This window comes from Astatotilapia calliptera, chromosome 7 (assembly GCF_900246225.1).
Source record: "Astatotilapia calliptera chromosome 7, fAstCal1.2, whole genome shotgun sequence".
NCBI classification, from domain to species: Eukaryota; Metazoa; Chordata; class Actinopteri; order Cichliformes; family Cichlidae; genus Astatotilapia; species Astatotilapia calliptera.
Window position 1 is genome coordinate 43,728,187 of NC_039308.1, and position 18,059 is coordinate 43,746,245.

At 42.6% G+C, this 18,059-nt stretch overlaps 2 protein-coding genes across 2 annotated transcripts; both read right to left on the reverse strand.

Annotated features, from left to right (window-relative positions):
* Positions 1-2,367: 2,367 nt before the first annotated feature.
* On the reverse strand, positions 2,368-4,889 carry LOC113026326 (cytochrome c oxidase subunit 5B, mitochondrial-like). Its single transcript, XM_026174984.1, has 4 exons — positions 4,749-4,889; positions 3,371-3,441; positions 2,713-2,812; positions 2,368-2,538 (listed from the first exon to the last, which is right to left on the reverse strand). Exons 1-4 carry the CDS (start codon positions 4,843-4,845, stop codon positions 2,426-2,428), a joined length of 381 nt encoding a protein of 126 aa, XP_026030769.1. The 5' UTR covers positions 4,846-4,889; the 3' UTR covers positions 2,368-2,425.
* Positions 4,890-15,408: 10,519 nt separating this feature from the next.
* On the reverse strand, positions 15,409-17,492 carry LOC113026327 (cytochrome c oxidase subunit 5B, mitochondrial-like). Its single transcript, XM_026174985.1, has 4 exons — positions 17,348-17,492; positions 16,473-16,543; positions 15,756-15,855; positions 15,409-15,579 (listed from the first exon to the last, which is right to left on the reverse strand). Exons 1-4 carry the CDS (start codon positions 17,442-17,444, stop codon positions 15,467-15,469), a joined length of 381 nt encoding a protein of 126 aa, XP_026030770.1. The 5' UTR covers positions 17,445-17,492; the 3' UTR covers positions 15,409-15,466.
* Between the last annotated feature and the right edge of the window lie 567 nt (positions 17,493-18,059).

Consider the following 18,059-nt stretch of genomic DNA (forward strand, 5'->3'; position numbering starts at 1 on the left):
TTTACATTTTATTTTTTATCTCAAAGCACTTGTTTACTTAACTACCTATGGACCTTTTAATGTCTAGTTTCCTGTGAACTTTAAAGCTTCACCTGAAATCTGCCTGAGCTCTCAGGAGCCAACATGGAGGACGAGATCTCCTGAACTGAGCTCCTCACTGTGGAACTGCTGTATTACCAACATTTATGCCTGCTCTACCACATCAGGCATTTAATGTGTTCCTCCACATTCATCCCACAGCTCCAGGTGTTACCTGTATGCTCTTCTTGACCTCATCTCACTTGTATCATCCTCTCAGACTCGAGTCAGGAGGCTGACACGCCTCTGATCCATTAATCAATTAGGAAATGAAATGAAAACTCATTGAAAAGTAAAATACCCAGAATCACTGAGCGAGGGAGCACAGCATCGAGGGCAGAGGGACACTCACAGCAGATATACGTGCACCGAAAAAGAGGACCAGGACGACAGTTGACATGAATCCAGGAAAGAAACACAGGAAGTAAAAGAAAAACTTGTCACCAAAATAAAAGGGGAAGAGCTGACACACACCAACACAGCAGCTTTGCTCTTACAGAAATGGAGATCATCGTTAACAAAGTTCTGAGTGAGCTCCTTGGGCTCTTTCAGTCCCTTTCAGCTCCTTTTCTTATTCGTGTGCAGCTCTGAGCGGAAACTAAAGGAAGCAAAGCAGGGGTCACATGATGCGTGCTTTAAAAAGCTGTGATGACAGTTTTAAGAAACTGTGTGAACCATTTCACGGCATCTATCTATGAAGCTACACTACTGTCACAGGAAGCTGCAGACAGCTGTTTCCTCCTGTGGTGGCGGGGTGACTTCACCTGTGACAAGACTCGCCAGTGACTGCGCTGACGTCTCAGACCAAACAGACCTTTCACCTCCTCGCCTCACGCCAGCAGGCTCCTTAATCCACTTCATCACTACTGTGAACTGGTCTCAGTGTCTTCATCGCATCATGTACGAAACACTTTAGATTCTATTAGCAAGAAGCGCCCCCTGCTGCCAGAGGCTCAGCAGTGACTACAGATTTTTGAGATTACATTTCAATTACATTTAATCAATCTATAAACTATATTTAATCTATAATCCATCTATAATCTGTACTTTATCCATCTACAATGCATATCACCTGTAAGAAAATGATCAGCAACACAGTAAATCAGATGATCAACACAAACTGTAAATAATCTATAATTTCAAAGTTCATCCTAAACTTCATTAATCCCACTGAGCAGTTTTGAATGATTCTGATAAAATTGTTTGTGATCTGGCTTCCATCATCTGAGGTCTCCAGTTCATGTGACATAAATAAGTCATATTACCTCTGACCTCTCTGTCAGGTTCAACAGATTGATCTGAAGGTCAGAGTGATGCTGATGCTGTTTAAAACGGTTTCTTGATGGATGCCTTGTCAACATTTAGGAAATTATATACTGGTATAAGGGGATTATGAATGTCTGATTATGGTGATGTCGTATCTGACCTCTCTTTTACATTTCACATCTGCCTCTCTGGCAAGTTGTCCCCAGCATGCACGACATCTTTCAGAAGTCTTTTTCAGAAATACACTGCAGATTGATCTAATCATCATCCATGTTGTCATTACACATCACCGTGTGATCAAACATTTCTGATTCCTACTTCACTACAAACCTTCTACACTACATTTCGATAAGATAATAATAGAGCGAGCTGAACACTGAAGGTTTATGCTCTCACTGCTTCATGTTCACTCAGTTTTTCATTTTCAAGTTAACCCTTTATTTAAAAGACTCATTTACTAATCCCAGCTGAGCTGGAATAAACTAAATTCAAATTTTGATGTAAACAGTCTGATGTATTCTAGTTTTATGTACATCATATTTAGCACCAATAACTTTCATTTTCTTCATTTCTTGATATATTCAGGAGCTGTGGTCCAAAAATAAAACGCTAACACTGTAATTAACCTGTGTGTAATATGACACATTCATTAATGTGATAACACAGAAACAACCAGAGACGTCTGTTAATATTTCAATTGTATAAATAAACTAGGAGCTGACAGTGAATACAGATACACTTCATTCTTTCATCCTCAGTTTGCTATTCTGATGCTGGGTGAGAACTTCACAGCTACACTTCCACGTTCAGGTGGAACAGATGACACAGACAGCGGGTTGACAGGAAGTTAAAGTTTATTGCTGCTCCTGGGAGGTGGGAGGAGTGTAACGTGTGCAGTACAATTGTGTGTGTAAACTGACTGAATGGAAATGTCTGAAGAAACTCTTTGTTCCCCGAACGTGTCTGATCCCGAGTACATGTAACGTGTAAGCAACGACTGATGAGGTCAGCAGGTATGTCAAGTAGAAGAAGGTGGGAAGCAGACAGCGCCGCTTCCTCTGCAGGAGGAAGAGGAGGCAGGTCAGTGGGGGAGCTCATGGGGAACCAGCTTGTAGTGGGCGCCGCAGGACGGGCAGCGCTGGGCCTCACCCTCATGGAGCCAGAACCAGACCACGGCTGTGTTGTCCTCCTCACCTGCACACAGGAAACTGGGTGAGAACCCTAACCTGCAGCTCACATGCATGCTCAGGTTTCCCAGTGAAGAATAAGCCCCACCCCCTTTAAGCCCGGAGGCGAGTTTAACCCTCGTCTGAGAAAGCTGCCGCTGCTCACATACGCGCTTTCACACAGGAAACAACAACAACTCACACACGCATCCCACAATCCTCTTGTTCGTGATGGAGGGAACCAGGTGGGGGTCGGCCTTGGAGCCTGCATAGTGCTTTGGCTTCATCATGTTGAAGGGGTCCTACAGGAGGGAGAGGAGTCAGATGAGTCAGGGCGTGACAGTATTCAACATCAGTTTCACCTCAAAGTTTATCTTTCATCATCTTCATGTGCAGGAGGAGGACAGCTTAGGCTACGTTCACACTGCAGGTCTTAATGCTCAATTCTGGTTTTTTGATCAAATCCGATTTTTTGTCTGCTCGTTCACACTACAAATAAAATGTGACAGCAAACGCGCTCTAGTGTGAACCCTCAAAGCGGCCCGCATGCGCAAAAGAAGAGGTCACACACAACGCGCTCTGTATAGACCCAGACCCAACAGTACTGTTTGACTGATGGCCGTTAATATAAAGACCTGTTTCGGACTTTACGTTTCCCAAATTTTCTTTAAGTCATACAGTTGTTTTGTTATTTACATATGGCCTAATAATTATCCTTATTGCTGTTTAAGAGAGGAGCTGTACTTCAAAGGATAGCTGCAGATTTCTGTCAGAATCTGATGCCTGCAGTGTGAACGTAGCCTGAGATACCCCAGAGACCCGTCAGGTCAAACGGGGCTGAATGAACTCAACGATCTTACCTCGCCATGCTTCATGGCCTTCATGATGACTTTCTCCAGCCCTGTGGCCTGCTCTTCATCAGTGGGAATCCCTGTGAACACAAAATCAGCTTTCATCTTCACCTCATCTTCATTCATACACATAAACCAATACTTTGTTTAAAAGAAAAACAGGATTTTTTTTTTTTTTTAAATGTTTACATTTACGTCGTTTCACAAGATACTGACAAAAATGAGAAAGAAAGCATCAAACGTTCCTCACAGCGTGCCAAGAAAACCATTAATGGCTGGTGGAGAAAATTCAGATTATACTTTACTTATGAGGAAAAATTCAAAGTTTAAATGTTTCTGTTTTATTTTATTTAGAAAATAATAACATACTTTATTGTTCATTTTGATCTGAGTTTACAGTAAGCTCATGCTGCTGCATACACACAGGTGGGAAAACACATGGCTGTCTGCAGACTTCATGCTCTGAAACACAATGACTTCTTTAAACATCTTGATGCATGCTCAATCATCCAGGTAAGTAAATTCCCAAAGTTTGATTCTGTTCATCTGGACGTAGCGTTTTCAGTGGGAGAAACGTTTAGTCACTCATCCAAGTGCATTTGCATAATGACCGTTTCAGTCATTATGCAAATGCACTGTTTATAAGACTGGGGAAACCTGCACTCAGCTGAGACTGAAGAAGTCACTTGGACGAGTGACGAAGCGTTTCTCCCACTGACAACGCTACGTCCAGATGAACAGAATCAAACTTTGGGGACTTCTTTAAACATTTAATTTAAGCCAGTCTGAGCTCTTCTCGTCCTGTTCATGTCTTCTTTACATTTCATATTTAGACAGAATCTCACATTGTGAGATTCTGTCTTCGGTGAAAGTTTACTTTGTTTTTTGGTCATTTATTAAAATGATCACAGAGCAGATTTTTTCCGAATAAAAGATCAATCAATAATCAACCAGATTAGATAATTATAACCAGAGAAAATATTCATTACTATCCGAAAGCAGTAATGTCATCGATTAACCGAGCGTTTTGTGTAATTGAATAACTGACTAATAATTAACTGTTAAATTGAACTCTGACCTCCCGAAGCTAACAAACTGCTAACGCTGCTAAGCTATTAACAGCCAATTGTCTTATTTCCGGTGTTCCGTCCTTTAAAGTGTGCCGATCTGAACATGGGTTTATTAAAATCTACTGATTGGACCGTTTAATCGTTTTAAAATGAGCCGATCCATCATTTATATTTGTTCTGAATGAAATCTTGTCTAAGCGGCGCTGTCACCGGGACAGGAAGCGATTGGCGTTCTCAGTCTTCCCCGCGGATTAAACCCTCTCTAAGCCGCCTGTTCCCGCCGAGTTCCAGGTGTTCTGTGCCGGCTTGGAGCTCACCTCCTGCTGCCATGCTGCGGCTCAGAGCGGGGGTCCGGACGGAGCGGCAAGCCGCCGCGGCTCTGACGGCGGAGCGGAGCAGTAACTTTGCAGCCATTTCTCCTTCTTCAGCGATTACTTAGGTCGATCGGTGATGACGTCATATTTGTGGACAGGTTCTTCTTCTTCTTTGTTTATTGGCAGCTTTGAGGTGCACTAGCGCCACCTGTGGATCTCCAGATTCAGGAGGTTACAATATGTGACATCAGCATCAGTTCATAATGTGACGTGTGAATGAAAACAAACGCTGTTGTGACAGTGATGTACACAGTCTTGTTGGTATATATGTATGATTTCTATACATTTTACATCAGATGAAAACTTTAGTTGTAAGATCCAGATTATTTATTAAAAGCTAGACATTTTAAATGAGAATAAGAAAGAAAAGTATTTCTTTGTGCCCCCCTTTCCCTGTTAATATCCTACCTGGCCCCCCTGGGAAAACTTTGCTAGACCCGCCCCTGCACAGTTACCAGCTGTCAGCTACTTAGAAAAGGATCCTGGTGTTATTTGTTTCTCAGAAACAGTTCATAACTTCCCTTCAACTCATTCATGTCACCTCAAAGGTAAACCTGTTTGTCCATCACCTGTTCAACTCTGATGATCCAGTAAGGACATCTCCGGGTTTCATCTTCATGTTTCCCTCTCACCACATATCCAAACCGATATCATGACCAGCAGTTTTACAGCTGTGGCTCCAGCAAACATCAGTTGATACTAGAAATTAATATTAAATAACTTCTAACAACAGCTGATCAAGCTTAAACGTATCGGATTGCAATACCCTACAATGGATAGTAAGAACTGCTGAGAAGATGAACGGAACCACTGTTCCCTCCATCACAGACACTTATTGCACCCGCTGCATCCGCAAACGGTTGATCTGATATCCTCGTGTTGGTGTTGTTCCCAGATCATCATACTAAATGTTGTTCCAGGATCAACATTGCAAGTGACCAATCAGATGTTGTGACGTCATACTTTTGCGACTTCGGGAAAAACCGGCGTAAAACAAAAAACTGTACTTAAGCTGCGTGAAACCGCCTCTGTCCGCCGATCAACGGACCCTGACCCTAACCCTAACCGTAACCCTTTAATAAACAGTAAGCAGAATTGATATTGTCCTTGCAACATTGGAATTTCATAAATGCACGAATGGCTTGGCGCGCAAAAGAATAACGTCACAACAATGTGATTGGTCACTTGCAATGTTGAACCTGGAACAACATTTTCATGATGGTCTGGGAACAACACCAACACGAGGATATCAGATCATCCATCCGCAAACCCACCAGCATTGTGGAGGACCCCACGCACTCCTCACACACACTCTTCAGGCAGCAGGGCAGTCGGGCCCTCACTGCCAGACTGCAAAACAGTGTCTTCTACCAAGCCGCCAGACTTGGTAGACAGAGGCAGAGCCAGACATTTGAAACACCCGGGGCTTAGCCCTAAAGGGTAGTATGCATGTGGGATTTTTTTTTTTTTTGGGCGGGGGGGGGGGGGGGGGGGGGGGTTAGAAATGACTGAGATCAATAGGCTCTGTTTTGAGTTTTGTTCAAAAACGAAGGACTTCATATAGGGAAAAAAATATCACATATGCAGGACACCTTAAACTAGGTTTTTAATTAAGCAGCAAGGCAGAACAAAGTCGGGCCTGTATCAAGACACGAGGACTAAACCCCAATTCAACCAGACCCAGAACTGATCCGGAATTAAAACAGGACTACAACAGTTCAAAATCAGGACTACTTAGGACTTAACCAAGACAGAACCAGAATCAGAACTAGATGATAGTAGCACTAAAAATCATCATAGACCTGCACTACACTTATTGTTTAATTCTACCAAAGTCCACTATTTAGATTCAGAAAAGTTTATATAATTATTTAGCCTTGTTGTGCAAACAAGCCTGCATAACTTAATAAATATAGAATTTGAAAAATAACAAACCTAAAAAGAAACACTCGGTACGAGATACATGAGGACCTATGATACGGTGATACTTTTGGTAAACAACCATTTGACTAACATGTGTCTCACCTGCTCTTGTTCCATCTCTACTAACCTATCAGAAGCTTCTTCAGCTCAGAATGGAATCATCCGGAGTTTTCTTATTAATTAACAATAAACTTAGTGTATATGTGATCCTAAATTTGATGAAAGTGATAAAAAATAGAAGCTCTGTCTCTCTTTATTCTGACATTTAACTAATTCAAAAGATATTTCAATATTTATTTAACCAAAACAAAACAAGTTTACTCTAAATTGATGTTGTACAGTAAAAAAATGTTCTTGTGTTTTCCATAAAGTGTGTGTAAATATCTGGTTTAAACTGTGAATATACTGCTGTGTAAATGCTGTTAAAATGTTCTGTGTAGATTTCATGATGTAGATGACTGATTTATAATAAGTTAGTTACATAATTTCATGAATATATATAGTTTGTGTTGAAATGTCTTTATTTGAAATGTACATGTGTAAAGTGTAAGAGCTAGTGTCTCGTGAGAATACCCTTAACGAGAGTACACGAGACTCTTCATGGACTGCGAGGGAGCAGATGTCTCTCATGAAGCGATTTTAAGCTAAAAGTTTGCTAAAAGAAAAGGCAATACAAGGACTTAAGGACGTCTTTTCAGGACAAGCAGCCAACGAGGTATTTGTCATTTGAGAAATGTTTTTTATTTGTGTTTGGACTTAATATGTGTACTGTAAAGTTGCTAATTGGTTTGTACTGTTCGCTCGTGACCAGTTCTCACGGCGTATCGGCGTACTGGTGATGGTGAAGCTGAGGAGAGAAGGTCCAAGTAATAAACGCCCATTTCAAAGAACCGACCTGTGTCTGTGTTGTCATGAAGAGAGCTACATGCTGTGTATTGAACTTCCTCTTGTTTTGCATAGAAATATACTGAACAACATACAAAGCACAATATATAAAATACTAGCAGAGTTTTTTCTTTGAAAGAAGCCCCTTATGTCCATTCTTGTATATCAGTGCATTACTGAAACCGATTTATTTAGCCGTGGAGGGAAACAACTGAAAATATGAAATAAACACACATGTAAGCTAAGACTCTCTAAAGAAACAGCATTGTTGTTGTTTGGCTTTTCATTTCGCCATTTGTTGATTCACTCGAAGAGCAAGTAACGTAATATGGGTCAAGTGATCAGTTTGACATCAATCTTTCGTGATACACCGTCATATTTACATTATTTCTACAGTACGAATGACTTGCTTTGGTAACTGGTCGAACTTCAGTTCTCCTCTGTCTGCCTGGCTGCGCTTCTCCAACAGCGCACTCGCAGGCAGCAGCTGCCCCGCCCCGTCTGAGCTCAGATCATACCAATATTAGGGGGGATTTACGCACAGTTGTAAATTCCCACAGTGTGCTCTCTGTGCTTTTTTCAGGTCGGGTTGTTGAACTGCATAAGCAGGGTCTCTCGCAGCACGCCATCGCTGCTGAGGTGATACACAGTAAGACAGTCATTTGGAATTTCTTAAATGATCCTGAGTGTAACTGAACAAAAAAGTCAAGTGGAAGACCAAAATAATTTCACCAGCACTGAGCTCCAGTTGGCTGTCAGTCAAGAAACTGGGTGATCCTCGACTCAAATTAAGGCCGTTACTGGTGCCAACTGCAGCCCCATAACCACCAGACAGCAAGCTAAGACCGAAGAGCTTGAAAAACAAAAATCGTCTTCAAGACCTCTTCTCCAAGAGAGGACCAAACATTGGACAATATAAGTGTGGAAGAAAGTTTTATTCTTTGATGAAAAATATTTAACAAGTAGATCCCACCTGAGACGTTTTCTATGTGCCACAGAGGAAGGGGAGCCATGATGATCTGGGGTGCTTTTACCTTCAGTGGAACAATGGAGCAGGGAGGTGCAGGGCCGTCAAATGGCCGCTGGCTATGTCCAAGTGTTGCAGAGAGCATCCCTCATGACTGAGGGTCTGAGGGATCCAGTCGTCATCTGTGTGGTGACGACTGGATTTTTCAACAGGACAACACTACAGTCTACAATGCCTGCAGGACAAGGGACTTCTGCCAGGTGAATAATATCACTCTTTTGGACCATCCTGCATGTTCTAAATCCAATTGAGAACTTTTGTGGATGGATAGCAAGGGAAGTTTACAAAAATGGACAACAGTTCCAGATAGTAGGTACCCCTCGTGCGACCGTCTTCACCACCTCATAAAAACTTTTGTATCAAGCATGCCGCAACAAATTTTTGAAGTGATCAACAATAATGGTGGAGCTACTCATTACTGAGTTGATGTTTGGAACGTTGAATTGTATTTTGGGGGGTTTACAGGTTTCTTTGGAGGTGTGGTCTTAAAAATTTGATCAGCTGTAAAACAGCCTGTTTCAATTTATTTCAATAAACTGTATGCTGAAAAAAATGTTTTGTCTCACTCCCTTTTCTTCTTGTTGCATGTTGAAGTTCTACTTGAAACCTTGTTAAGATCCAACAGGTGTCCCTGCAGGTTTTAGATCTCACCCTGGGTCAACGCACCTGAATCACATGATTAGTTCTTTACCAGGCCTCTGGAGAACTTCAAGACATGTTAGCTGTGTCCCAATTCAGGGTCTGCACGCTTGAAGTACTGATTTCAAGTGCGGTTACGTCACCGCCACGCGACGACGGCTGTCCCAATTCGAAGTGTACTTCAAATGCATACTCCAAATGCGCCGTCGATTTCCCTCAAATTGAGTTTTGAAATTTACATTTATGTATGTGGAATTTCCCTAATAAGATGGTGCGGCCGAAGAGTGAACTGTGAAACGTACTGAATATGACGTCACTTATTTATGTGCGAAGGTTTAATAATTAAAGTCAGTCATATATCCACAAACACAACAAGCTGAAAGTCAGTGATATATGTATATGTGTGTGTATATATGGTTGATCTGATATCCTTGTGTTGGTGTTGTTCCCAGATCATCACACTAAATGTTGTTCCAGGATCAACATTGCAAGTGACCAATCAGAATGTTGTGACGTCATACTTTTGCAACTTTGGGAAAAACCGGCATAAACTGTTCTAAAGCTGCGTGAAACCGCCTCTGTCCACCGATCAACGGACCCTGACCCTAACCCTAACCGTAACCCTTTAATAAACAGTAAGCAGAATTGATATTGTCCTTGCAACATTGGAATTTCATAAATGCACGAATGGCTTGGCGCGCAAAAGAATAACGTCACAACAATGTGATTGGTCACTTGCAATGTTGATCCTGGAACAACATTTTCATGATGGTCTGGGAACAACACCAACACGAGGATATCAGATCATCCGTGTATATATATATATATATATATATATATATATATATATATATATACACTCTAAACCAAGACACAATGTACATTTCAATTCCTTTAATTTTAAATATGTTTATATTGTCTATCCTGTAAAATAGTCAGATGTCTATTCATATTAATGTACAGAATTCACCTGCTTGCTGCTACTACTGCACATTCACCCAGTGTATATACTGTATGTATGTATATATATATATATAATGTTCTTCCTCTACACCCCCCCCCAATTTTTGCACATGTCGAGGAACGTGTCAGGCTACATTTCACTGTGTGTCATACTTGTATGACTATGCATGTGACAAATAAAGAACCTTGAACCTTGAACCTTGAACCTTGAGCAGGGTACCTGATCACGGGCAGGGTGTACGTGTTGATGGCCCGGATCTTGTTCTTACCATTCAGCTGACTCCTCAGGACTTGCCTGACCCTCTGCAGGTACTTGGTGGTTGCAGCTTTTCTAGTGGCCTCTTCATTGTTCCCATTCGCCTGCGGGATCCCCAGGTACTTGTAACTGTCCTCTATGTCTGCAATGTTGCCTTCTGGTAGTTCAATCCCCTCAGTTCTGACTACCTTCCCTCTCTTTGTTACCATCCGACTACACTTCTCCAGTCCAAACGACATTCCAGGGTTCAGGCCTATGCAGAACAGCAGTGGGGACAGAGCATCTCCTTGGTAGATCCCGCACTTGATGGTGACTTGATGGTGACTTGTGCAGCTGGATATATATATATATATATATATATCATAATAATCTGACAATACTATGATATTGGCCATATTATATTTACATTATCAAAGTGAGATGATTTTAGTCTCATGAACAACGTTAACTAATTGTTATTTACTAACTAATCTTAAATGACTGTTCAGCACAGAAATGAAGCCCAACAATCATGTTTACAGTCCCGTGGTCTCAGCCTCAGATACTCAACTAATCAAAGTGATGTCATGAATGACCAATAAAACATTTTTCTCCTTCATTTCTGTCAAACAAAGCTGTATGTAACGTGTCTCGCGGTTAGTATCATGGTTGCTAGGCAACCTGAACAGCGCGACGAAGCGTATACTGTCCCATTTCACAAGCCTCTCACTTCCGCACTTCTCGTACTTATAGTACGTAGTACGCGTAGTGCGCGTACTTCAAGCGTGCAGACCCTGAATTGGGACACAGCCGTTGAGAAGGTAATTTATCCATTTAAATCAGCTGTGATGGATCAAGGACACATCTAAAACCAAATATCAGAGAATAAATGTCAAAAAGCTTTTCTGTTCACTGAAAACTGATAAGACAGGATAATATTCAAAGAACTTTGTAAATATTCATACATCCATGTTCTTCACCTCTTCTCCAGCTGAGCTCTTCAGAGTTTCCACTATGGAAATAAGATGACTGTTATGAATTCTCTATGATGCTCACTGCATGTCCAGCATCATGCTCTTCATTTTTACATGTTTAACCTGTGATATGTGATGGGATGAAATAAATCATACACACACCTGTTGTTTTCTCCTCTCTCCCTCCTGCCTCTGTTCCTTTTATTTGCTGAAAAAATGTAAAAGAATTCAGGCTAAACAGAAATATTTAATTCACTTTTATTTATATATCACAAAACCACAACAACAGTCACCTCAAGGTGCTTTATACTGTAAGGTAAAGACTGTACAATAATACACAGAAAACCCAACAATCATATGACCCCCTATGAGCAAGCACTTGAACAGCGACAGTGGGAAGTCCCTATTAACAGGAATAAACCTCCAGCAGAACCAAGTGCAGCTGCGACTGGTTGGTAGTGAGGGGAGGAAGACAGGACAAAGACATGCTCTGGAAGGGAGCCAGAGATTAATAATAACTAATGATTAAATGCAGAGAGGTGTCTAAACAACAGTGAGTGAAGAACAAACACTCCCAGTGCATTATGGGAATCACCCAGCAGCCTACACCTATTGCAGCATAACTAAGGGAGGATTCAGGGTCACCTGGTCCAGCCCTAACTATATGCTTTATGAAAAAGTAAAGTTTGAAGTCTAATCTTAAAAGTAGAGATAGTGTCTGTCTCCTGAATCCAAACTGGAAGCTGGTTCCACAGAAGAGGGGCCTGAAAACTGAAGGCTCTGCCTCCCATTCTACTTTTAAATACTCTAGGAACAACAAGTAGGTCTGCAGTCTGAGAGTGAAGTGCTCTAATGGGGCAATGTGGTACTATAAGGTCTGTGTTTAAACGTTAAACCCCTCACACTAAAAGGTCAAAGGTCATCAGTGTGTTCAGGCAGGCCTGATGAAGAGCTCATGAACATCACTGATCAGTTTTCTGACCTGTCAGTCAGCTGCATTTTAGAGAACCAGTGTGAACCTCAGTCACCACTCGCAACAAGTGTGCTTGTTAACCGCTTTAACTGTTGATCAGTACAGCTTTCCAACTGTCTCCATATCACATAGCACAGGAAAGGCGTGAAGAAGCTGCAGCTGGCATGCCAGCCTCCCTGGAATTGCCCCTCAAGACTGCTGATCCAGACTACACCTCCACCACCGCCAGACATGTTTGCATCAGTAGCTCTGAACATCCACCATCAGTGACATCATCCACACAGGTGGAGCTTCAGTTTTTAATATTTCCGTGTTTTAATCTTTTAATTATTGTTGTATGAAGCACATGGGTGGGGGGGACACACAGAATTTCAGTGTGTTTTGAAATTACAGTGTGATGATGTCACATCATTAAAGATAGACTCGCAGGAATAACATGGCCACATTTTTACAGGAAGAAAAGAAATAATTATGTAAGTGCAGGGCGTATGTGAGGTTATAATGATGGAGGCAAGTCTGACTGAATCTTCCACAATCACCATCACTGTTACCTTTCAAAAGGCATGTACAGCAAAGTAAAGCACCTGGAAGTTGGGCCAGGTTAATCCACTGATATGGCCCACACCCTGAAAAACACAGCTTACTTATGAAGTAATATCTAAAAGCTGTGTTTCTGTAAACATGCTGAAACTATGCACTGCTTAAATATACTTAGTGTAATGATGAATTTCCTGTGTAACCTGACTGCTCACCTCCTTATTCTAGTATTAAGTATTTGTAGGTAAATATGATTACACAGTTACTTAATATAAAATAAGTTTCTTATTTAATCAGAGGAATTAGGCCTTCAGTCATGTGCTGCATTATATAGTGTGACCTTGTTTTTCAGGCTCAGTGGGACGTACCGGACGTACACTGCAGTCCCGTCATCTCAGCGTCATCACTGCCACACGCTGCCGTTCTGGTCATTATTATGACAGCATGTCGATTACAAACAGCTGCTGCTACTGTATCCGTGACATCATAAATATGGTAACACGTAGACATTGAGGGCTAGCAGGAGGGACTATGCGCTTACCTGCTGCTCTCTGGCAGGTAGCTCCATGCCCTCCTGGGTTTTAAATGCACCTTAGAACACACATGCATCAACACTACAATGAGCGGGTGGAGGGAGGTTTGGAGTCTTCTCTCACCCCCGTTCTCTGCGGCCTGCTGGAGCGGGGGGGCTAGGAGGAGGAGTTGGCCGTCCGACTGCGGTCTGGGGTGTGGGGCCTCCCTGCTGCTGCGGAGTCGGGGCGGTCTGCCTCTCCCCAGCGCAGGGAAAAGGGTAACACCACCTGGGTCTGGGTGCAGTTCCCCCCTCCAGGGGCAAGGGTACCTAGACCCGGTTTGTAGAGTACGCTTGGGGAGTGTGATCGTGTGTACAGCGTCTCTTTATGTCTGTCTCCACGTTGGTTGAGTGTGCATAAGTGCATATGAGAGCATGAGGGTGGGAATGGATGTTTGTATCTGTGTGTGCCTGTATGTCTGTGTCTATATGTCAGGTTGGGTATCAGACGCCACCTCTCTGGGGACATCTCAGGCCCTCCAAGGTTTGGAGGCCTATCTCCCCCTACCACCACTTCCCCTGCCAGTGGCGGACTCCCTCAGACATCGGTGCGTTGGTGGTTCTTTGTGTCCTGGGATGGGCCTCCGGGTACACACCGGCTCACTCCTTGACGGCCGCTTATCAGGGCCTGGAGCCTGGGGCTCGCTCGGGCCACTTCGGAGGTGGGGTGCCCCCGGCCTCTCGGCCTGGGGCTCGGTCACTCAGGCACGGCTGGCTGCCGGCGGAGCTCACGGGCGCGTCACTGCAACTCCCCCTGGCTTCTGCTCCGCGGCTGCTGAGTGAGCCCTCATCTGGGACTCTCCTCAGCTCTTTCTGGGACAGTGGCGCGGCTGCCCCTCTGTTGGTCTTCCTTGGTCTCTTGTGTTCTGGGGGCCTCTGGATGTCTGGAGTTTTGATCTCCTCCATACCTGCTTCATACCCTGGAGGACGGGGCTGTGGCTCCCCACACCCTCTAGCAGATCATTACATGAAGGAACCTTTTAAAAACAAGCGCGTCCATGCTCACAGGTGTACACACGGGTGATCACACCCACAAACTACACCCTTTTTGGCTCCTACCTCAAAGCCCACTGTGTTCTGTTGATCTTATGTGCTGCAAAATAATGTTTAATATTTAGTATTTACTGTCATATTCCCATATATCATTGTGATGTTGTTTATTCTATTACTCTTGTTCTCTTCTGCTTGTTTTCTTTCTCAGCAGGTGATCCAGGTGATCGATATATGCATTTTTTTCTCTGCCCGTTCTGTTGGTTTTTGTCTTTTGCCCTTCTCCCCCGTCCCTCTTCTCAGCTGTTTCTCTTTCCCTCTTTCTTTCTCCCCTTCTTTCCCCCAGTCAAGTCTGTCCCGTATTCAGTAAGTGAAAATAAAATAAACAATAAAAGGTGAATCAAATGGACCATTACGGCAAGGCTGGGATGGTCAGTTTGGTAAAGTAAATCCGTTGGGCATCTTTCTTTGCCTTTAGACAACAATTCTGATGGCAAAAGAGCCAAACGGGACAGGCGCAAAATAAATAAATAAATAAATATGGTAATAAAAAGACTGAGTCAGCTGATTCAGGATAAACAGATCTTTATTGTTAAAGGAACAGTTCACTCAAACTACAAGAACAAGTCTAGAAGTTCGATGTAAAACACATTAATCATGGTTAACTATGAAAAACAGGAAGAAGACTCAGAGACGCACACAAACAGGAAGTTACGTTTATTGCTGCTCCTGGGAGGTGGGAGGAGTGTAACGTGTGCAGTACAATTGTGTGTGTAAACTGACTGAATGGAAATGTCTGAAGAAACTCTTTGTTCCCCGAACGTGTTTGATCCCGAGTACATGTAACGTGTAAGCAATGACTGATGAGGTCAGCAGGTATGTCAAGTAGGAGACAGCGAGAAGCGGACAGTGCCGCTTGCTCCGCAGGAGGAGGTGGTGGTGAGTCAATGGGGGAGTTCGTGGGGAACCAGTTTGTAGTGGGAGCCGCAAGATGGACAGCGCTGGGCCTCACCCTCGTGGAGCCAGAACCAGACCACGGCCGTGTTGTCCTCCTCACCTGCACACAGGAAACTGGGTGAGAGCGGTGCCACCTGTACGTCACACGCACGCTCAGGTTTCCCCAGTGAGGATTATGCCCCGCCCATCTTTGAGCCTGGGGCAAAGTTTAACCCTCGCCTGAGAAAGCCGTGGCCGACACTCACACACGCTTACAAACAGGAAACAACAACTCACACACGCATCCCACAATCCTTTTGTTCGTGATGGAGGGAACCAGGTGGGGGTCAGCCTTGGAGCCTGCATAGTGCTTTGGCTTCATCATGTTGAAGGGGTCCTACAGGAGGGGGAGGAGTCAGGTGAGTCGGGGCGTGACAGTATTCAACATCAGTTTCATTTCAAAATTCATTGTTCATCAAGAACGATTCACACGACTCAGAGGCTGACCTCAGATCAGCTGAGGCTGAGCTGCAGACAGAATAATTTATATTAATATTTGAAAATGAGCCGAGCAGCGAATATACCACAAAATAATTATTAATCATTAATAAAAAGGCAAAACATAGAAAACTAATGTTAATCAAATAACTGCTATATGAAAATAAACAAATAATCGAGAATACATTAACAAATATTAATACAAACTTAAACAAGCCCAAAAATACTAAAAATAAATATTATGTGTAACAAAATCAGTAACTACTCAAAATAAAAATGTTTTATAGTTTTGCTGAAATATGTCGACACACCGACAGCTTGAGTCTTCTCGTTTCTCCTCAGATTTGATGTTTAATGATTTTAATCTTGATTTAATAATCTGGTCTGTGTGAAATAGTGTTAAGATGAATCCACATCACGCTCTTCTTTTTCTACTGCTGTTTTTTTTTTTAAAAACACTATGTTTTTCATGTTTCTGGAGCACATGATGTCAGAATTCCTGTGCGTCGGTCTTACCTCGCCCTGTTTCATGGCCTTCATGATGACCTTTTCCAGCCCGGTGGCCTGCTCCTCATCAGTGGGAATCCCTGTGAACAGCACAGTGTGATTAAGAGCTTCAAAGCAAACACTGTTCATCAGAACTGGCTAATGTGTGGACTCCCTGTGGGTCACATGACTACAGTACACGTTATTACAGGTTCTTATGACCTCAGTGAGTTGCTGAGTTTGTGAAACCTAAAGCAGCACGGGTTTCTCTCACAGACATGAAAACATCTCAGTGTAAAACTGAAATGTTTGATCTGATGTTTTCATTCACGTCACTCTGATTCACTTCATTGATCATCGTCAGTCATGGTCACACACAGCAACTTAAAAATGCATTGATCACTGCCTTTAGCTGTTCCAGACTACATACAAATTATTCAGGTTTCTGGGAAACTCTGCAAGTTAAAATGCTATGTTTATCGATACCATTACAATCTTACTGATCACTTCGATCGGCAAACCAGACCAATGACAACTTCCGTTACTCTCTCATGTGTTTAATCTTCATACCGACGAGACGTTCAAGGACCTTCATGGAGAAGGTTAAAATATGACACGTTAATTGTTTCAGATATAAAATATATTTTAGGTTTTAAATCTCACCGTATTGACCGTCGTGATTACTAAATTCTGATATATTAAGACTTTTTAAATCTACAAGTCAAACAATCAGCCAACACACGGTTTTTAATAAATCGCAGGATATTAACATGAAGTCTGATCCGAGAGGAGCCGTCACCAGGACAGGAAGCGCTCGGCGTCCTCCGACCTCCCCGCGGATTAGACCCTCTCTAAGCCGCCTGTTCCGGTGGGTTCCGGGTGTTCTGTGCCGGCTCGTGGCTCACCTCCTGCCGCCATGCCGCGGCTCAGAGCGGGGGTCCGGGCGGAGCGGCAGGCTGCCGCGGCTCTAACGGCGGAGCGGAGCAGTAACCTTGCAGCCATTTCTCCTTCTTCACTGTCAGGGAGGCCGGGCGCACGGTAATGACGTCAGAGCAGCAGCGTGCTGCTTTAAAAAACAAACAAACAAACTTTATTCAGCACAAATAAAGTAACAAGGAAACAGCTGGTCGTGGACAGATGGCAAACATGGCAGTTTGTCTTGAAACAACAATGATCATCTCCACATTTCAACTTTATTCTCAAAACACTTGACTTTTCTTTTCTTAATGTGGCCCTGATACTCCTTCCTACAGTACAGTCTGCTCAAATCAGGTAATAAAACACAAGACAGATATTATGAAACATGACAACATTAAAACTAAGAACGGACATTAAAAAAACAATACATGAATATTGTAATAAATATAAAATAATATAATAAACGTAATTAACATTGACATAGATATTTAAAAGAGGTACGGAAATAAAATAATTAAAAAACCAGGGAACTGAAGAACTTTTCTGACAAAGACAGTTTTTATATTTGAAACTCTGCTGACTGGAGAGCAGTTTTTCCCCACATTTTCAGAGACTCCAAACTATCTGGACAAATTAACTTTTTTTTTTTTTTTTTTTTTTTTTTTAATATAAGAACTGTTTTGTAAGAAAGTCAGTGAC

What these genes read in the sequence shown, in the direction of transcription:
- LOC113026327 (XM_026174985.1), bottom strand. Translation starts at nt 17,444, where the DNA reads ATGGCTGCAAGGTTACTGCTCCGCTCCGCCGTTAGAGCCGCGGCAGCC. An exon ending in AGGCCATGAAACAGGGCGAG is followed by an intron (nt 15,856 to 16,472) that starts GTAAGACCGACG and finishes CCCCTCCTGTAG; the next exon opens with GACCCCTTCAACATGATGAA. An exon ending in AAGGATTGTGGGATGCGTGT is followed by an intron (nt 15,580 to 15,755) that starts GTGAGTTGTTGT and finishes TCCTGTGTGCAG; the next exon opens with GTGAGGAGGACAACACGGCC.
- LOC113026326 (XM_026174984.1), bottom strand. Translation starts at nt 4,845, where the DNA reads ATGGCTGCAAAGTTACTGCTCCGCTCCGCCGTCAGAGCCGCGGCGGCT. An exon ending in AGGCCATGAAGCATGGCGAG is followed by an intron (nt 2,813 to 3,370) that starts GTAAGATCGTTG and finishes TCCCTCCTGTAG; the next exon opens with GACCCCTTCAACATGATGAA. An exon ending in GAGGATTGTGGGATGCGTGT is followed by an intron (nt 2,539 to 2,712) that starts GTGAGTTGTTGT and finishes TCCTGTGTGCAG; the next exon opens with GTGAGGAGGACAACACAGCC.